The sequence below is a fragment of the Arvicanthis niloticus genome, chromosome 18, assembly GCF_011762505.2.
Source record: "Arvicanthis niloticus isolate mArvNil1 chromosome 18, mArvNil1.pat.X, whole genome shotgun sequence".
In the NCBI taxonomy this organism is placed as follows: domain Eukaryota; kingdom Metazoa; phylum Chordata; class Mammalia; order Rodentia; family Muridae; genus Arvicanthis; species Arvicanthis niloticus.
Window position 1 is genome coordinate 11,718,306 of NC_047675.1, and position 21,532 is coordinate 11,739,837.

At 51.0% G+C, this 21,532-nt stretch overlaps 1 protein-coding gene across 1 annotated transcript; it reads right to left on the reverse strand.

Moving 5' to 3' along the window:
- Positions 1–227: 227 nt before the first annotated feature.
- Nanos3 (nanos C2HC-type zinc finger 3) lies at positions 228–9,820 on the reverse strand. Its single transcript, XM_076915515.1, has one exon. It carries the CDS (start codon positions 3,495–3,497, stop codon positions 2,991–2,993), a length of 507 nt encoding a protein of 168 aa, XP_076771630.1. The 5' UTR covers positions 3,498–9,820; the 3' UTR covers positions 228–2,990.
- Positions 9,821–21,532: the final 11,712 nt, after the last annotated feature.

Here is a 21,532-nt window from a genome sequence, read left to right on the forward strand (position 1 = left end):
AAGTCCTGTGTACCTTCAGTACAAGGGGAGCCCCCATTTTGCATATCAGTATGCAGTGGGTGGCTGGGAGTTTAGGTACCTCACAGCTGGCCTAATGGTGCCTGCTCCTGATTCAGCTCCCACAGGTGAGCCCATTGTCAGGTGGGAGGTGACAGAGTAAGGATGTCATCTGTAGAGTAGAGATGTCCCTGCCAGCCAGATTCATACCACCTTGTCACAAAACAGGCTCCATTCCTTAACATTTATTGGACACTGAGGCAACACAAGCAGGGCCGGGTGGGGGAAGGTGATCTCTGACAAGACTGTGGCCAGCCTCAATCCTAAGCAAGGTCCAGTCTCCAGCATGCCTGTGTCCAGACCCTTGGCAACGGTACCACCATGGTCCTCCCCACTCCAAGCTCCTAGGCCGTAGTGGAGGGACAGTAGGCCGAGGGTGAAGGTCCAGGGGGCTTCCTGCCACTTTTGGAACCTGGAAGTTGAAAGCAGAGGAGAGAAATGCTGAGTGCTCAGATGGCTGAGCGAGGTCCCCATGGTGGCATCTAGGGCCTCACGGGCTGCTTCGCCACCTGGCGGCCACACCTGGGGTTGTCCTCCTGAGACCCAGAGTTGAGCAAAAGAAATACTACTCAAGTGAAGGTGGTGTCCCCCACCAGGCTGCTAGGAACCTTACATCCCTTTCAGAACGCAGTGCTCAGCTTGCTGTGACAGTATGCAAGCGAGGGCACCCTCAACTACTAGGGAGGTGTTGCTGCTGCTTCGGAATTCAGAGACCGTCACTGCTGTGACTCCTCATTGCCGGCTTGGGGGCTGAGTCCCTGAGACCTCACTGGGAGGGATTTGGCTGTGGTGCAGCATGCAGAAGGCCCTGGGTTCCATCCCCAGCATCGGACCATACAACTCGAAAACGTGGGCACTGTGGCTCATGTCTGTCCCAGCAATAGGGAGACAAGCAGATTCAAGTCCGCTCAGAGGACTCAGAGAGTCCTCAACAACAAAACACTTGGCAGAATGGATCCTCACCTGCAGATAATCGGCCTCTAACTAGAGTTCCACTGGAAAATTAAGGGAGCCACCCAGCCCATAGCCACCCTCCTGGAGTGCCCAGACTATTCAGGGAGGCAACACACAGCCAACAGCCAGCCAGGCAAGGCAGCCGGCTGACTGTCTGAGTCACCTTCAGTGCAACACCCACAAACTTTTGGTTTTCCTCTTGTAGCCTTACAGACGTGAGGCCTGCAAGTACCTGCCATCCTGTATTTTGTATGGTGATACAGGGCAGCCTGAGCTACAAAATGAAGTGTTGTCTCAAAAAAAGTAATAAAAGATGAAAACAAAACAAAATCGGCAGGTGAGAATACTAGTACTTCCACAGAGGACCCATGCCACTCCCAGCCAGCAGTGACACAGTTCAGGGTTTCACATAGTGTCTTCTGGACTGTTGACAGGTGGTGCATACACACATACATGCATACAAGCAGAACACCTACGCACATGAAATAAAGTTATCTCCAACTCTTAAGGACTGGTGATGTGGCTTAGCGGATATAAGGGAGCTAGCTTGTGGCCAAGCCAGACCACTGTCCCCAGGACCACACAGCGGAAAGAAAGAATTGATTCTGTAATTCCTGTGTGTGTGTGTGTGTGTTAAAGAAACATAACTCTCTAAAAAAAGATTTAAGAAATAGGAAACACCAGGACACCCTGCATTGGGGTGCCGCCGCCCAGCTGTTGACGCTTACATTTGAGATCCTGGCCCTGTGGTCCATCCGCATGGACAACTTAACAGGGCTGGAGTCAGTGGTTAAGAATGGTGGCTGCTTTTCTGGAGGACTGGGGTTCAATTTCTAGCACCCATTGGGTGGCTCACAACCATCTATAGAAGTTCCAGGGATCTGATACTCTCTTCTGAGGCGCTTGGGGACAGACAGAAAGGCAAACCACCCCATACATAAAACCTTTAAAAACCTTTTAGCTTCAGGCATGCTTTGTTTCAGGTATGCATGCTTTGGATGGGGGTCCCCGCTCTGCATTTGTTGGGGAAATGGGGAGGACCCTCACCTTAACAATACAGACCCACCAAGCGAGTTTTTTTAATAAGGTCCTACTACAGTCCCCCCAATCTTCCTCACCCTCCTACCTGCTGGCTGGGAGCTGGGCCTTGAGGCCCATGGCAGCTATCTTCCTGGGGCTCTGGAATCCCTTGGTCCTGGTCTGATGCTTCTGCTAGAATTCTGATGAACCCTTGCCCTCTCCCTGTGTCCTATATCCTATGCCCGTGCACTTTTCCACCCCCTTTGTGTGTTTGGAGGTCAGAGGACAACTTGAAGTCAGTTCTCTTCCTTCCACTACATGGATTTCAGGAACAAACTTGGGTCCTCAGGGTTAGAGGCAGACTCTTCACTTACCAAGTCATCTTGCTGGCACCCCAAACTTATTTTTTATGGTACTGACAGAGAAGCAATCTCTGGGTCTCATAAACGCTATACCCTACCTACAAATTTCCAAAAGTGACATCCAAAGATCCAATGACTTCTAGCCACCCCATAACACAGAACCATATCCAGTCACATTTCCCACCCCTCACCCCCCAAACTGAGGGAATTAAGACTGCTAGAAATCACCTTCTTCAGGAAGCCTTTCTGGGACCCCTCATTTGAGCCAAGTGCTCCCCCATTCAGCACTGTTTTAACAGCCACTCTCCTAACTTCTTCACTGCTGACCCAGCACCCAGTGGCAGACATGAAATATTACTTGGCAAATGAACAAATGAGTTCAGGGTTCAGAAAGGACTATAAAGCTTCCCTCAAATTTCACAACTCCTGACCCTCAGGTAGAATCAGAGATCACCATGTACCCACTCCACAATATCTTTACTATCCTGTGCAACAAAGCAAATGTACCCCCTCCATGCTCTTGGCTCTACACTGTGGGTTCCTTAGTTTCTAAGACACTGACATTAAATACATTTAAACACCCCAAATGCTGAGACCCTAGATTAGGTTCCTTTTCCACCCAATCCCTAAACCACCTGCATAGACACCTGCTGCTGCTTCTCCTCCAAGGCGGTGGCCAGCATCCTGTGTCTTTGCTTTGTCAGGCCGGGTCAGCTTTTTGCCTGCAGAATTCCGGGTGGCGTAGCAGTAGACAGAAGTGTAGCCCTGGCCGGTGAGTGGGCAGAAGCGTCGAGTGTGGGCGTGCTCCTGAGTGGCCCCACACTGGGGACACACATAATCCCGCAAGATGGGACACAGTACCCGCCCTGCCTCATCCTTCAGGACATGGGACTGATAGATTGCACGGGACTCGCCATTGTGTTTGCAGAATGAACATAAGCGTTCAGGAGCTGCTGAAGATTCCTTGCTGGCTTGCTGGCTTTCTGAGCTTGGCTTGGGCTCTGGTTTGGGGTCCAGCCTGACATCAGGCTCCTCTTCCTCATGCAGAGCCCCAACCAATCTTGCCAGACCTAGGTAATCTGTCCAAAGATTGAAAGTCCCCATGGCTGGGCAGAAGAGCAGAGAAGAAACACAACCTGGCTCCCTCCTACCCTGAAGCTCAGGCTTCTCTGGCTGCTTCTCTTTTACTTTGAGGGGGTGTGAAAGGGTGGAGCAGGCAGGCTCTGGGGGGGTCCCTCATTGTCACTGGGGGCTTCTTACACACCTGCCCAGGGGGTATATAGTGTTTGTGTGGGCTGAAGGTTGCCAGATGCAGACTGGAGCCATTGAACCCCCAGGCTTCCCCAGGGTCTCCTCCCGCTTCCTGTGGGAGGTCAACCCCTGCTGGCGGGTAGGTGCAGAGGTAGGTGGATGGCTAAGAATTCTGCTCCAGGGCTAAACACTGGGTGATTTACTAATTTTTTTTCCTCTCTTCCCTAAGGCAGGGGGTGGGGGATGAGGAGGTGGGGGTGTCATGTGGTCTTGAGTTCTTGTTAGATAAGGGAATGCAACAATCCCAATACCTAGGAAGGAGGCCTGATGGTGGTGGGGCTGGGGAAGTGACAACTAAGTTCTGGTTTTACTAAGGGACTTTCATGTCCCGGAGAACTTAGTCTTGAGATGTGAATTAAAGAAAGGAGGGAAGGAAGAAAAAAAAGGTAGGGACTGAGGGTTGCTGGGAGAACCTGGAAGCCAGGTCTGCTTTGATATGTAAAATACACACTTCAGTCCTGCAGTCAAAAGCAAACAAGGACTGCTCCCAAAAGGTAGAGGAGAGGTGGTGGTGTTTTTGGTTTTGTTTTTTAGATAAAAAGGACAATTACACGCAGAGGCCGAGACACCTCGGAGACACCAGAGTGGACATATCAGCAGACTGAACCAGGCCATGAAAGGAAAGGGGCACAAGAAAAAAGAAAAGAAAAAAAAAAAAAAGGATCATGTATCCAAAATGGTTGGGCTGTATATGAATCAGAGAAGCTGGGGGAAGGGAAAGCCCAGCCTAGTTCCTTGGCTAGAGAAGTTCAGGGTAAGGGGCAAGGTATGTCAGCCAGGAGGACCATGTAACAGGTAAGGACTGAGGGATGCTGGGAGAACATGGCAGCCTGCAGCTTCAGCTCTGATATAGGAACAGACACCTCAGCTGTTTATCCTGGGTTTGAGACCTTAGGAAGTGGAGTTCCCAACTCTTCCTCCCCCAGTTAGCTCAGAAGCCTCAAGGCTGGGGCCTAGGAATGCAGAGGGAAAGAGCCCTCAAGCACAGGAAGGCAGACTGCACTGACATCTCCCAGCGGGTGCCAGCTCCCCAATCTGACACCTGTCAAAGGAGGCCACATACTGAGCTCCAAAAGTAACATGTGCCTGGTCTGGAGTCACCCCTGCATGGCAGACTTCATCCCACTCATCCATCCACCTGCCCATGTGTCTGTCACATGTTCATCTCCCGATTCACCCACTCCAGAACATCACTAAGCAGACATTATCCTCTCAGAGACCCCACTTTATGATCTCCCCAACACCTAACCCTCCAGGATTTATTTCCTAATTCCAGTCATCCCATCAAGGTCCCAGATACCAGTCCTATCTCCTTAAGGGGAGCAAGTGACAAGCTGAACCTAAAAGGTTTTGTCCTCTTTCCCATCCCTCAGAGGGTTGTTTGGCCCAGCCACAGTGACATTCATCCCCCGGTGGGTCTGGCCTCCTCCTCACAACCCACCGACAACAATGAATGTTAATTGTGACCTTTGCTGTGGCCGGAGGCAGGAGGCAGGGGATGCTGCCTGGGGCTCTCATGGGTCTGTATGGTGGGGATGGGGTGGGGTAGACGGGTGGCAGTTCCAGGCCTCGGGGTCCACTCAACGGTCGATGGTTTGTCTGAGCTGCCCAAACTCACCGACAGGTTGAATGTTCCCCCAAACCCTTGGCAAGTTCTTGGGTAACTGGAGTGGGGAGTAGGCCAGCGAGGCAGAGAGCATGTGGGGTGATGGAGAAACCAGGGCCCCTCTGACTCACAAAATCAGCCATCAGTTTTTTTTTTTTTTTTTTTTTTTTTTTTTTTTTGGAGACACAGGAGAAGCACACAAACACAAACCATAATGTAAAAAACGCAGCCCCTGTGACAGAGGCAACAATGTGCCTGTCTCAATTCATGTCCTTTATTCAAGGGACGCATTCACGACTGACATCTCACCTGGACTCATCTCTGGAGTCTGAGGGTTGGGACAGCTATAGCAAGTTACAGGCCAAGCCAAGCTGAAGAGTGAATTCCTGATGCGGGCTATGTACTGTGATAAAAACAGAAAATCCTCCAGAGCAGTCCTGAGAGATGCAGAGTCCCCTCACTGGTCAGTTGGAAAGACTAAGGCCAGAAGAACACACAGCGGGGAGATTCTACCCACCACTCTGGGAAGTCTGGTAGCCACCAGGTTCTGGCCTGGGCTGTGTATAGGGCAACTGGGCCGTAAACAAGTTACTTGGATACAATGTAACAGGGCTTTTCCCACAAACTTGAGATAAATAAGGCTTTCAATACAATGTAGACTTTTCTGCCCCCCCCCCACACACACACACAGTCTTTGTCTGGGAGGTGACTCATCTGCTAACTTTTTGCTTTAACTGAGCTCAGGACACCTCAAAAAGGAAGAGGTGACCCTCTATTTCCTGAGGTCACACATGACAGATCAGGAACACTCAGTGTACAATGCTTGTGTGAAACTTCTGCAGGAGTAGCACCAGCCTATGTAGTACAGGCCGCCACCACAGACTTGCCCTCAGTTCAGGCCTCTAGCAGGGTCCCCTACCACCCTCCTACAAGCCAGCCCTTCTAGATATCTGCCTCCAAACCCAATCACCTGAGAGCTTAAGTCCTACCCTGTCTAGCACCTCAGTGCACCCCCAAAAGTTCCCTAGAAGTTCAGCTCCTTCTAAGGTCCACCCCTACCTGCAGACCTAAACCAGACCCCTGGTTCTAGCAAGACTAGGGAAGCACACCTCCTAGGAGAGCCCCTACCCTGCTTCCTCATCCAGGGCAGTCAACTGGTCATATTCCCAGCCCCAGGGGCCCGTATTATGTGGCCAGCAGCCCCCTAAAGGTCTAGACTGGTCAGAGGAAGGTGACCTGGGCACAGGGGCTTTGCACAGACCACCACTGTACCCCTGGGGAAGGGCCTGCTCGGAGTTCAAAACAGTTTTTAGGGGGTTCCTGAAAGCTAAAATGGATGATTATGAGGCACACGGGACACTCTGGGCAAGGCTGGTCACCCTGCAGACACCCCTTTTTTATTGTGTAAGTCCACTTCGCTTTCTTTCCCTGCTGAACGCTGATTTTTGTCCTTACATAATGGGAAGTGTCTGTTAGGGGTATTCCCAGCAGGACAGCCTGCCAGTGGGAGTCTGGCGCGGGGGCGGGGGAGGGCGTGGCGTGGCGGAGGCGCCAGGCCCCACCCCCTCCTGTCTCTTTGTCTGCAGGCGTGGTGCGGGCTTCCCGCCCTCCGTGTCTGTCTGCGCTAGCCTGCCCTTTGTCAGCGGGGGTCGCCTGTCTGGGTCTGCCAGCACCCTCCCGGTGTGTCTGTCCCTCTTCTTCCCGGTGCGGCTCCTCGAGGTGGTTGGCAGCTAAGCCTACTGGTGTGTGAAGACCACACTCTTGACCTGAATTCCCGCAGCTGGAGACTGATCACTTACTTCCCGCCCTGTGTCTGTCGGCCTAGAGTGCTTGGGCGGGAAGTCTGACTTTGAAGTCCCTTAGTGTAAGGGTGGGAAACTCTCTCCTCCCATCCCCCAACCCTAAGTCCTGAAGCCGGGGCACCGCAGCGGGAAGTTCTGCTTGGGAATGACCTAGGTGGGTCCTGCCCCAAGCTCTCTCTGAGCAGCTGGCTCATATCCTAGAGGTCAGGTTGAGGTGAAATGCCAATCCCAGCCAGATGGGGCGAGCTCTACCATCAAGTAATAGATAGGCTCCTGTATTGTTCCCTGTGGTTTGCAGTGTTCAGCGTGCAATGCCTGTGTGTAAGTCAGCTGGGCAGAAGGGAAGGGTAGGAAGGGCCAGGAAATCAGCCCATTACTGGTGGCCCAGGCCGGCTAGAGCTTTTATTTATTTATTTTTTCCCATACTTACATGGCTTCTGAGATACCCACCCTTCTCTCCTAAACTCCTCAAGGACTTCCCATATACTCAGGACTTTCATGGTGGGGCCTCAGACAGGAACTCTTGCACCTTACCCAGCCTAGGTACAGTGGGTGAGCCAGAAGCCCAAAATTTCTAGGCTGGCTAGATGTGAGGCCAGGACTACAGATGAGAGGGGTCTGGCTTCTGGGTTGGGGGCTATGATGAGGGTCTGATGGGAACTCCAGATACTCCTCTGAACTAACTTCTTTAGCTCAAGGGGCAGAGTGGTCCTGGTATGCATCAAGGTGGACTGTCTGCACAAACTCATTTGTCTGCTATATGTGGAGGGTGGGGTCTGCTCTAAACTACTCTGCTGCTGCTAAAGGGAGCTCAGAGGGAGGTGAGGTGAATCTAGAGGGGTGTGCCATAGTGGGTGGTGCCACTAGTGTGTTAGTGCGTATATGCCAATCTTGTGGGCTTGTTTATGTGTGGATGTCAACACTGTAGGTGGGTGTGTCAAGCTCACTGTCTAATTGCATGTCTATGTGTGCACAGATGTATGTATGGGTGTCAGGGGTTTGTCAAGAGTAACTGGGTGACTATAGTCTGTCAGCCGATGAGGATGGCATCCTTCAGGCCCAGCCCCACTCAAATATCAGCTCTGTTAAGGCAGGGAATTCACTGTGAGTCACAGGTGTGTCCCATGATAACTGTTCAATAAGCAAGTGTTGCTGTTGCTGGACACGGTGGTTGTAGAACCCATCACCTCTGAACCTGGCAGAAGCAGGCCAAACTTTAAAAAAAAAAAAAAAGAAAGAAAAGTAGGCTGGGCATGGTGTTGAATGACTTTAATCCCAGAACTCAAGAGGCTGAGGCAGGCAGATCTCTGAATTTGAGGCCAACCTGGTCTATGCAATAGTGACTTTCAGTCCAGACAGGGCTCTACATACTGAGACAGTTTCAGTTAACGACAATAACAAAAAATTGAGTTTTGGACACCTCTGAGTGTCCTCTCCCTGTGGATCTATGTATCTCTATGTATCTGTATATGCAAGTGACCATTAGTGTCTCAGTTATCCGTGTGCATAAGGAAAGCATTAAGGTAGGTGACTGTAAATTCCATTTTTTATTGTTTGTTTTGACTTTGAGCATCAAACCCCAGGACCCTGAAATCATGCCAGGTCAGCAAAGTACTTTACCATTAAGCACCACCCATCCCCAGTTCACTTTTGATTTTTGTGTAGGTTTGTTTGTTCGCTGTTTGAGATAGTGTTCCCCAATAGATTGGCCTGGAACTCACTATGTAGACCAGGCTGGCCAGGAACTCAAGGTATCTGCTTGCTTCTGCCTCCCAAGTCGGTGAGATTAAAGGGGTGCTCCGTCACACCTGGGCGCTGCTTTTTTTTTTTTAAACAGAGTCTCTAAATTGCCCAGGAAGGCCTCAGGTCCACTCTGAAACTCAAGTAGGCTTTGAGCTTCCCATACTCTTGTCTCACCCTCCCAAGGGCTAGGAGGACAGTCCTGTGTCACCAGGTCCAGCTCCATAAGGAGTCATGAGTGACTGACTGTCTCTATGGGTATCTGTGTCAACATGCTCACCTGTGTTCTGAAGTCTCTGTGTCAGGATGGCTGAGACCTGCTTTGAGCTCATGAGGGGTGTCTTTTATTTGGAACTGTGTTTTCAAACCAAGTTACTACAGGGACTGTCCTGCCCTCGTGGTGGTTGCCAGTTATTCTGGATGCATGAGTGACCAGGTGAGGGTGGGCATCACCAGTGTGTCTCTACATTTTGCCACCTCCACTGGTGACTGTTCCTTTGCAGGGATATTTTCCCGGCCTTTGTGGGTGCAGTGTGTGCACGGGTGTCAGTGTTGTGGTTGACTGTGTGCTTAGGAAATGAGATGACTAATGGGATAGTGTGTGTCTGTGTCATGCCGGGTGTCTTTTAGGACTTTGTCTGATGACTTGAGACTAATTTTGGTTTGGCAAGTGCGGCTGTGAGCGGTGGGGGATGGGTGGGAAGGAAACGGGGGAAGCCAAGTGTGGTGGGGGTACTTTCTCAGCCCCCAGTTAACCCAAGAAGTGTCTTCTGCAGCCCCCAGCCCCAGCATGCATGCCCGCAGGGGCGAGGTCCCCGGGAAAGGCGCCCGCTCGCTTTAAAGCTAGCGATTCTCAGCAGAGTGATCGGGGCCATCTTTTCTTTCTGCGGCTACTTTTGGAGGGTGGGATCCAGTCGGCAAACCTTGTCCCCCGCGATCACCATGCAGACGCGGTCCGTGCCCCCGGCCGGAGGCGGCCTCCCGCCCCGCGCCCCGAGAACAAAGCGCCCCGGTCGGCCTGGCCCAGGCGCTCGCGGCCGCGGCCGGGTGCAGGCGGCGTCCCGGGCCGCACAGCCAGGAACAATGGAGGCCTCGGCCGTGGCCGTGACCGGCAGGTGCGCCCCCCGCCCCGGCCCGCGCTCACCTCGTCTCCGCCGCCGCATCGCCCTCCGCTCCGCCGGGGTCCGGGAGCCCACCCGGCCGCCCGCGCGGGAAGGGACCGAGCGGTTCGAACCCGCGGCCACGCGCCCGCGCCCCCGAGGCCCCCGCGCGGCACCGGCCGGTGGGTCCAGCTGCGGCCGTGCGCGCCCCGGGCCGCCTGCAAGCCCTCGCGCTCCAGGCTGCAGCTCGAGGGGGACTCGGGGCGCGGGCAGGGACCTGGGTTGCATGCAGCCCTCCAGGCGCAGCGGGAGCACGCGCGCACAAAGGCACGCGGGCCACAGACAGGGAAGGTGCGCGGGGGGCCTTGGGGCGTACGCCCGCCGGACGAAGGGGGTGGCGGCCACACACGTAGGGACACCTGGGAGCGGCAGACGCCTCTCTGAGGGACAGCACGGAATGTTCTTAGAACTGAATATGCCTAGCCAGAGCCCAGGTTCACAGATCACACCCCACCATGTACACACAACCCAGGGCACAGCCTAGGAAAACCCAAGGATTAAGGAACAGAACACAGATGGTGAGCTCGTCCACACACGGGTAACGCTGGAATCAGGAGGCTGAAGCGGGAGTATAGGGGTTCCAAGCCAGCCTGGACTACAGAGTGAGTTTGAGACAAACCTGAGCTGTAGGTGCTGTCTCAAAACAAAAAACCAAACAGAGCATGTCCACAGGGACCACCAGACACACTCTCCGGCACTCATAACGAATGGGTACACAACCACACACCTCAGCCTTTCATGGTTACTGTGGAGAAGCAGGATCACATCACATCGTAGACAGGCACCTAACACTTGCTTCTGGGAGGTTGGGGCAAACACACACACACACACACACACACACACACACACACTGTCTTGTGCAAGCTCCTCCTGGGATGGGGCACATACAGGGGTAAGAGGACTCCAGATCTGGCAGAGATGCATATGCAGAACCCCAAAGTGGCAGCTACCCGGAGCACCACACAGGAAGAGAGCGCTGGCTGAGCCCCTCCGAATCTTCACACAGACCCCCGAGTGCTCCCAAACATACCTAGTCCTGCACAGCTTCAGCTTAGAGGAAAAGGTCAAACCAGCCTGGGGCTGAGCCAACAAATTCCACTGCATGTACCGCGGTGCATGTACCCCAGTCCCGGGGCTGAAGACTTTAGTTCTCCTCAAACCAGGCCTTTACCTTTGTGGGGCCGCAGCACTGGGGGTCTAGGCCATTGCCTGCCTTCGTTTAACTCCCTACTGCATTCCTGCCTCAGTTTCTCCTTGATAAGCTTCCAGACATCTGCCTACTTACACAAGTCTCAACTGGCCCAGGAAAATCCCCTGGGGTGGAGAGTAAAGCGAATGCAAGGAAATAAATGGGAATGCATTGTAATTTGTGGGTTGAGGATGTGGCTCGAGTTGGTGGAGCGAGCGTTTAACCAGCACGCAGAAGCCCATCTGTGCTGGGTTCCATCCTAGCACAGCATAAAAGCATGGTGGTGCAGCAATTTGGAAATGGAGGTAAGAGGATCAGACCCAGGTCATCCTTGGCTACATTGAGTCTGAGCTACATGAAACTCTGTCTCAAAGAAAATAAAAAACAAAAACCAGCTGGCTGGCTGGCTGGTGCTGCTCACCTTTAGTCTCCGCACTGGGGAGGCAGGCAGATCCCTGAGTTTTGAGGCCAGACAGGTCTACAGAGAAACCCTGTCCAGACAAAATCAAAATAAACAATAAAAACAAAACACTGGGGCTGGAGAGATGGCTCCGTGGTTAAGATCACTAACTGCTCTTTCAGAGGTCCGGAGTTCAAACCCCAGCAACCACATGGTGGCTCACAACCATCTGTAATGGGATCTGATGCTCTCTTCTGGCATGCAGGTGTACATGCAGCAGGGCAATCATACATGAAATAAATGAATAAATTTTAAAATAAAACATGTAATAGCAATCAATGTTAATGCCTCTGTGTGTCTTTCCTACGCCCCACTCCACGAAGTCAAGACTGAACTTGAACCTCTGATCTGCCACCTCCACTTCCCAAGTGCTGGGATTCTGGGCATTGCTGCCATGCTCAACCTGGGAGTGTGGCTTTGGGATACATAGCGCCTGTTCCTTCCTCTCCCGTTTACTCACAACGTATCTCTCAATTTGGAGAGACAACTCTGGGACAGGTTTCTCAACATCATTTTGGATTTTCCCTCAGATCTACAAAGACTGACATGTCAGTGTCAAACCAGCAAAGTCACTGAAGGGGATATTGTCCTGTTCACAGGTGGACCGCTGGGTCGCAGAGAGGCAAGCCTCTTGCCCTAGGCGATACAGTGACAGCAGGCAAGGATTCTGTGTTTTTCTGTCCTTTTCCCGGTTGGGGTTTCCTGCCTGCTTAGCGTCCTGTAGGGGGCAGCAGACTCCAGCGCTCTGTTTTTGGGTCAGGCTGCCCTTCAGTGAGCTTTCCCACCGCAAATGAGGACTCTGCCTCGACCTCCCGCCCAATCTGGGAAGTCCCCCTACCCTCCAGCGCTAAAATGATGAAAAGGCTCTTCCGAAATAACCCCACCTCACCCCGAGAAGTAACATCTGCTCCAGGCTCACTCTAAGACCTCTCCCGGAACCTCTGCTTTCTCTTCCTGTAGTGTATTCACTGGACCTAGACAGGCGCCTATGCATTCCGGAACTGGTTAATGTCCGGAGAGAGAATTTCTGACTGCTAGCCAGGTGACCAGTCTACATTCCGGTATCATCCCCTCAGGAGCTCAGGACAGAAAGGGAACCGCAGGCAAGCCCGTGCCTGCGTCGCTCTCCCGAAGTCTCCGGTTCTTCCCGATTATGTTCTCCGAGCTTCCCAGCCTTTGGGTCTCCTTGGGGACCCAAATGTGACCGCCCTGGTTTCAGCATCCCAGAGTCCCTGAGTCGGCAGCTCTGGGCGTCGCTCACGGGTGCTCAAAAGCATGCGGCTCGCACACTTAGAAAACATCCGGAAAGTAAGGGGCTGCTTTCTCTGCACCCCTGTGGGGCTCGGGCAGCGACACGTAGGGCTAGAAGGATGCTGACCATGGATTCTTGAGCCAGATTCTGCCACCTGCGCTGTCTGCAGTTACGGCAGCACCATGCGCCCAGCTGCAGAGACCAAAACCTTTAGAAAGGTGCAGCGAATTTTCAGGTTCGGTTTTCTGTTTCCTGTGTATACATCTCGAATCCTGCTTCCTTCCAGAGCCTTCACCATGTCCCTCGTATCATTTCTCGTGGACAAAGATCATTTGCTACCTGCCTGTTCTTGCCCTCTCCGGCTGTTTCTCGTAGCCACCAGAGGGCGCTAGGACCACTTAAAGCTGCTCCTCAGAACTGAAGGACTTACTTGCACGAGGCCATGTACTGTTCACCCGGACCCTGCCGGCCCTAACTTTCTCCATTGCCCCCATTTCTCTCTGTCCTGCTGTCAGGCCTTAAGCTGAACACGACCTTGGCATAAGCTGTTCCTTCCGCCAGGGGTCTGTATGCCCGTAGAGCTGGACCGAAGGCCCACACCGCTACATCTACCCCTAAGCTTTTGACCACAGTGAGACCTGGGGTTCCTCTTAGGTTTGGCTAGCTTTCGGGGAGCCCCAGATGTCCTTTTGTCTCCACTTCCCCAAGTTGCCATCACATCCATGCACCGTGCCGCTAACGCAGCTGCTATGATTGTTTCTTTTCTATAATTTCCTTTAGTTCCAGCACTCTGGAGACAGAGACAGGTGAATCTCTTAAGTTTGAAATCATCCTGGTCACATAGCAAGTTCTGAGCAAGCCAAGGTTACATGGTGAGGCTCTTTAAAATCTTTTCTTACATGTGTATGTATTCAGAGGACACCTTGCAAAAGTTGTGTCCCTCCTTCCCCTCTTGAAGATGGAACTCGGGACACCAGGAGTGATGCCAGTGCCTTTTACCTACTGAGTCATTTCTCACAGGCCCAAGTCTCCTTTTTATATGGGTCCTTGTGTTGGTCCTTTATGGCAGAGCTCTCTCCTCTCTCTCTAGACTCCTCTCCTTTCTCACCGTCTTCTCTTTTTCCTTCTTTCCCCCTTCATCCTTTTCAACTTCCAACCTGCTGTCTGGAGTAGCCCAGGCTGCCCTTGAACTCTGTCTCAGCTGCCTCTTGTCTGCTGTAACCATGTATCATCTCCTCCAAGTCAAGGGTTTGCTTTTGTTTTGTTTTTCCTGACCAGGGATTGAACCTTGGCCTCATGCTTGCTAGGCAAGCCTACCATTGAGCAGGAGCCCCAACCCTTCAGGGCAAGGACTCTGGTCCTGCTGTGTCCTTAAGAGCAATTGCTGAACCCTCAGGATCCATAGTCACCCGGGACAGAACAAATGTGAAACCTGCCCGCATCCCTGGGACAGACGCAGGCATGCAGCAGACAGTTTTGTGAAGTTTGCTGCTCTGAGAGCTCTGGGGGACACAAGGAAGTGTGGGAAAGAGACTGGAGGACTGAACAGCCAAGAATGGGCTGTGGGCACTGGGCCGTTGAGAGAGTGTGGGCTTGCAGAGGTCAGAGGACAGCTTTCAGAGGTCTCCTCCCATCTTCTAGGTCTTGGGGATAATGCACATCATCAGGGGAATGACCTTACCCTCTCTCCTCAGCCCAGCTGTTACTTTTTAGACAGGTGCATTGAGACACCATGTAATATACACTGAAATTTATACTTTCTATAGCACTAAAGTTATTTTCCTTTTGTCAGGGTTGTTTTTGTTTGTTTTGTTTTTCAAGACAGAGTTTCTCTGTGTAGCCTTGGCTGTCCTGGCACTAGCTCCGTAGACCAGGCTGGCCTTGAACTCAGAGATCCACCTGCCTCTGCCTCCTCAGTGCTGGGATCAAAGGCATTCGCCACCACCTAAGGGTGATCTGTTTAGTTCTTGAGAAAGTATTTTACTATGGGAGCCAGGTTTACCTCTGACTCCTGATCCTCCTTCCTGAACCCCTAAAATGTCCAGCCGTTTATCAGAATTTCAAGCAATTGGTGATCACATGTCTAGTGGCAACAGGGCTAGCAAGCCAAGCCTTAGGGTCCCATCCATAGTCCTGTGGCTCCTTGGTGCTGCTTCACATCCTGTCCTCACTGGAAACTTCAGGACTGGCTTCCTTGGGGATTTCTCTCCCTCCCTCCCTTCCTTCCGTGGGGGCAGGGATGGAATCCAGGGATTTACTGTGGCTACACCCTTTCATGTCAGCGCCTCCTGCCTAAGAACTGCTCCATTTCGCTTTCCACAGAAAAATGTGGACACTAAGCCAGACATTAGTGCATGTCCAGAATCCCAGCTGCCAGGGAGGCTGAGGCAGAAGACTTCAGAGTTCAAAGTCAATCTGAACTAAAAAGTTAAAAAGTGAGTTTCAGGCCAGCCTGGGAAACTTGGTTAGAGCTTGTCTCAAAAGTTTCCTCTTGTCTTTTCTTTTTTTCTTTTTTCTTTTTTTTTTTTCCCCAGACAGGATTTTCTTTGTGTTGCTTTAACTGTCCTAGAACGCCCTACTTAGACCAGGCTGGCTTTGAACTCACAGAGATCCACCTGCCTCTGCCTCCCAGGTACCAGTGTTTAAAGGCGTGTGCCACCACTTCAGCAAAGATTTCTGTATGTACAAACACGCTGTATGTACACGGGAGGTATGCACACATGAACACAGTGCCCATGGAGGCCAGAAGAGGCTATCAGCGCCCTTGGGGCCGGAGCTATAGGCTACCATGAGCTGAGGGTCCTCAGTGCCAGGCAGAGCTCAGCCCTCTGTAAGAACAGTTTGTAAGCTGAGGCCTCACCAGCAACCAAATAAACCAGTAAAGTAAAAGAACACAAGGCGGGGATGTTCTGCCCACATCTATGTCCTAGTACATCTCAACACACTAATTATCAACTTAGTGCTGTGTGACCTGTTTTTAAATATTTATTTATTGGGGGGGTACAGCCAGCATGTCAAGGAACACAAGTGGAGGTCAGAGGGAACTTTTGGGAACTAGTTCTCTCTTCCTACCATGTGGTACTGGGAATATAGTGGTGATGAGCAACCTTTCTCTTTCTTCCTTTTTTTTATTTTTTTTTTGTTTTTTTGTTTGTTTGTTTGTTTTCAAGACAGAGTTTCTCTGTGTATCCCTGGCTGTCCTGGAACTCACTCTGTAGACCAGGCTGGCTCAAACTCAGAAATCTGCCTGCCTCTGCCTCCCAAGTGCTGGGATTAAAGGCGTGGGCCACCACGCCATCACCGCCCGGCCCTTTCTTCCTTTTTAAAGGTAGGTATGCTGTGTAGCTCTGACTGGCCTAGAGCTGGGTATGTAGACCAGGCTAGCCTCAAAGTTAGAGATCGGCTTGCTTCTGCCTCTCAAGCGCTGGCATTAAAGGCCTAGAGCATCATGAATTTTACTTCCATATAGCTTTTGTTTAAACCAGTTTTGTTGCCACCAGACCCAGTTGGGGCTGGAGACATGACTCAGCAATTAAGAGCAGGTGCTGTCCTTCCAGAGGTCCTGCGTTCAACTCATGCAGAAAAGTTCCAATACACATAAAATAAACACTCTGCCATCCCCTTTCTGTCCATGTAGCCAGCCTTGGCTGTCCTGGAACTTTCTCTTTATTAGATTAGGCTGGCCTTGAACTCACAGAGATGCACCTGACTCTGCCTCCCAAGTGGATTATAAATTTGAGTTAGTATGCACAGACCTTAACAAAACAAAAAACCCCCACCATGATCAACTTTTAAAAAATGTTTTATTAAACCTCTTTTTAAATTTTCTGTATTCATTTCTTTATTTATTATGTGTGGGTGCTTTGCCTGTGTGCATGTCTAAGAGAATGATTCAGTCTCTGGAGCTGGAGTTATGGATGGTGGTGAGCAGCCATGTGGGTGCTGGGAATTGAACCTGGGTCCTCTGAAAGAAGAGAGGCTAACGAGCTCTCTCCAGGCACCCCATGGGAATCTTATTCTGCATCCTTGGCGGGTTGGCATTCAATATGTAGATCAGGCTGGCTTTGAACAAAGTGGGAGCCACCTGCCTGAGTACTAGGACTAGAGGTATGTGTCCCATGCTTGGCCCCTTCTTAAATCTTGCACCCATGTGGAGGCCTCTGGGTGTTCCCAGGCCTGGTATACTTATCTGTATCACCCCTGGGAGAGAAGGCCCTTCTCAGGCTGGAGTGAGTGGTCCTGGAAAACTGGAGGGGGGGGGGGGACCTTCTCTTCGGGCCTTAGACAGCCTGACTCAATTAGCCAGTTGTGTGCTTGGGCCCTGAGAAAATGATCCCCTGCTGTCCTGGCAGTGACGCAGGGGCCAGGAAGCCCCCTCCCTGTGGGTGCCAGGCCACCGATGGTGACTTTTCATATATACGGCAGATACCCAGGCCCAGGCCAGGCTCCTGGGGGCAGCCCACAGTGTCTTAGTCCCACAACTAAGACCAGAGAGGGCCTTGGGGTTGGGTGGGGATGAGGAGCTCTTCTCAAAGGTCCTTTGTAGGAGCGGCTGATGGGGGGAGGTGCCGGGGGACCCCGCCCTATGACTCAGCCTCATTGCTGGGCAATGACTCACGCCCAGGCCCCCTCCGGACGCCACCCGCAGCAGGTGCTGCAGGCTCCAGCTTCCACAAGTGTCCTTTACAGTCACTTCCATGGCAACTACTCCAGCCTATGACCCACACTCACTTCTGGGAGTGCCCGCGTGGCTCTGACTGCCTTGTGTTGCCGGGTACAACCATAGACAGCACCTACACCCTGCCCCTCCTTGTGGCAATGGGTTGGGCTCTTGGGGTGTGCTAGCCTTTGACTCACTTTTGATACATAGAATTCTCAAACCGGTCCGGAGGTAGCCTCTTCCTGCCTCCTTTAATAAGTGGGGAAACTGAGGCTGCAGAACTCTGCAGGCAATAGACTCAAAGCGGTCTGTGGAGGCACCAGAGCAGGTTACTCCTAAAACGAGGTCTCCATTTTACTCATATAAAAGGTAAACTGAGGCAACAGCCAAAGCCCAGGCCTGCCCGGCTGCGCCCCCGCCGCAGTCCTCTCGTCGCCGCCAGCCCTGGGCTGCCGGCCAGCCCGACCGGCGCCCGTCCGTCCGCGTCACGCCGCGATGAGTCACCGCCTGCCCCGCCCCCGCGCCAACAAACAGCGTGTTGCCCGGCAACGGCGCCGCCAGCATCCCTCGGCCGGGGTTCGAGCCTCTAGCCACGACAGGATCTAGGCAGGGGTGCTCCCCTGGTGATTTTCCCCACGTCGGGGTTCAGATCGGGCCTGCAGTCCCGATGTGTGCAGAAGGTTAAGGGAGACTTCTGTGTTCTGGTTCCGGTGTGAGAACAATCGAGTTCTCAAATTAGACTCACCTCCGTATGCCCATAGAAAGGCCGATGAGAACTGGACCTCAACAGTCTAAGCAGCTCTCCTAGAAGCAGCCTGCTTGGGTAGGGATGGCAGTCCAAAGTCGGCCACAGAAGTGTTTCTGTTTTTGCTAAACTTCCAGGTTCTAGGCTGGTGTTTGACATCTGTCATTAACAAGAACATTGTTCTTGGTTTTATTTTTGAAGAGGGAAGGGGAGTGGAGGTTGCTTGATTAGACAGGATTTCTTGTATTACAGGCTAACCTGGAACTCGCTATGTAGCCAAGGATAACTTCTAATTCCTGATCCTCCTGCCTCCACCGGATTTGGGATTACACACCTGAGCCATTCTGTTTGGCTCAGGAGCTAATGTATTGTTTACTACATACCTGTGATGGGCCTGAACCTTCCTGGTTTGAAATGAGAGATAGCCTTAAAGCACTGGCATCTCCTGAGGATGCAGGACAGAATCCCAGGTAGGTGATCTGAGAACTGTTATGTCTGGAATCTTCTCGTGTGGGGGCATGAAAGCCAAGTCCACACTGGAACTGGGTACTGCGTTTAGCTCTGGACACAGACAGTTAAACACTTCCTATGCTGCCACCTTCCCCGAGGAGACAGACAGACAGACAGACAGAGAGAGAGAGAGAGAGAGAGAGAGAGAGAGAGAGAGATCTCTAAGAACCAGTGCCAATCCTCTTACTTGAGGCTCCCAGCACTATTATATGCTCACCTGACCTTCTGTAGGGATATGACCACTGCCTGAGAAGAGATGGCTCAGTAGTTAGGAGCATTTGTTACTCTTACAGGGGATCTGAGAACACTTATGACTGGTGGCTCACAACTGCTTGTAGCTCCACTTCCAAGAGATGTGATGCCCCCTTCTGGCCTTTGAGGAAACTGCATTCTTGTGCACACATTCCCACCCACATACACTCATAATGTTAATCTCTAAATTTTAGATTTATTTATTTTATATGTATGAGTGTTTTGCCTGCATGTATGTATGTATGTATGTATGTATGTATGTATGTATGTACACCCTGTTTGGAAGTCAAAAGAGAATATCTCAATCCCCAGGAACTAGAATTACAGGCAGGTGTGCTCTTAACCCAGAACCATCTCTCCAGCACCACATATACTTAAAAACAAAACAAAACAACAACAACAAAAAAAACCAAAACTCTTAAAAAAAAGAAAGAAATGAAAAAATATTCAGCTACATCATGATGTTGCATGCCTGCAAACCTGTCACTCTGAGAGGCAGAGGCAGGAGGATTGCTTCATGTTTAAGGTCAGCCTTAGCTGTCTAGTGAGTTGCATCAAGTCTAGACTACACAGCAAAATCTTGTCTCAACTTCCACTTGAAATAAAAAGTAATGTTTAGTTAGTGCATGGTGGTGCCCGCCTGTAACCTCAGAATCTGGGAAGCCGAGGCAGGGCTGGGACATGGCTCAGTTGGCAGAGGGCTTGCTTGGTATATGCTGAGCCTGTACATACAGACGGTGGATGGAGGCAGAGGGTCAGAAGTTCAAGATTCTCCCTGTCTGAGGCCAGCCTGGGGTACATGAGATCCTGTCTCAAAACAAGCCCACAACACTCAAAAATCAGTATTATAACAAAACTCTGGTAGCTGCCAGGGCAGAGGTGTGAAAGGCGAATGCCCTTATTAATTAATAATAATAATAATTATTATTATTATTAAGATTAAGAGGTGTGTGGCTGAGGAATGTGTGTGTGTGTGTGTGTGTGTGTGAGAGAGAGAGAGAGAGAGAGAGAGAAGAGAGAAGAGAGAGAGAGAAGAGAAGAGAAGAGAGAAGAGAGAAGAGAGAAGAGAGAAGGGAGAAGAGAATCAGGACTAGATTCCACAATTTTTTTGAGAAGGAAGGGCAGAGGGATCTGGGAGGAGTGGGAAGCTGCAGGTTGTTGGGTGCCAGGGACCCAAGCATCTAAGCACCTGCCTGTGATGGCACAGCCAGCTGTCAACTTCAGCGCTAGAGAGGCAGAGGCTCTTCTAGCCTCCACTTGCCCCTGCACACACACACACATACACACACACACACACACACTCATACACACACACTCATACATACAAACACACATAGACACACTCACACACAAACACACTCATACACTCACACACACTCACATACACTCACACACACTCATACACATATACATGCACTATATATCTATATCTATCTACCTATAGTTTTTTTGAAACAGAGTCTCTCTATGTAGTTCTGGTTGTCCTAAAACTTGCTCTATAGACCAGGCTGGCCTTGAACTCACAAAAAGTCTCCTGCCTCTGCTTCTTGAGTGCTGGGGATTAAAGGTGTATGCCATCACCACCTGGCAATAAAAAAAAATTTTTTTTTTAATTAATGCTGAACCAGGTGGTGGTGGCACACTCTCTTGATCCCACCACTCAGAAGGCAGAGGAAGGAGGATCTTTGTGAGTTCTGGGCCAGCCTAGTCTACAGAGTGAGTTCTACTACGGGGGCTACACACAGAAACCCAGTTTCGAAAAACCTAAATAAATTAAATGAATTAAGTAAATAAAAATTCATGCTGGGCATGATGGCACACACCTTTAATGTCAGCACTTAGGAGGCAGAGGCGAATGGATCTCTGAAGTTCAAGGCTAGCCTGGTCTACAGAGTGAGTTCCAGGATAGCCAGGTTTGCATAGTGAGACCCTGTCTCAAAAACTGCATTAATTAAAACAACACAAAAGCTCTTCCAGTTAGATTTGAATTTAAGATACAGACTGAGTTGGTTTAGTATAACTTTTTTATTTTTATTTATTTATTTATTTATTTATTTATTTATTTATTTTATTTGGTTTTTGAGACAGGGTTTCTCTGTGTAGCCCTGGCTGTCCTGGAACTCACTCTGTAGACCAGGATGGCCTCGAACTCAGAAATCCACCTGCCTCTGCCTCCCAAGTGCTGGGATTAAAGGCGTGCACCACCACCGCCCAGCTTAGTATAACTTTTTTAAAAAAGCTTTTTATTTTTTAATTTTATGTAGTCACCATTGGTCTCTTCAGAAGAGGGCAACAGACCCCATTACAGATGGTTGTGAGTCACCATGTGGTTGCTGGGAATTGAACTCAGGACCTCTGGAAGAAGAGTCAGTGCTCTTAACCACTGAGCCATCTCTCCAGCCCTTAGTATAACTTTTTGTGTTTGTTTAATATATTACACGGGACATAGTTA

What these genes read in the sequence shown, in the direction of transcription:
- Nanos3 (XM_076915515.1), bottom strand. Translation starts at nt 3,497, where the DNA reads ATGGGGACTTTCAATCTTTGGACAGATTACCTAGGTCTGGCAAGATTG.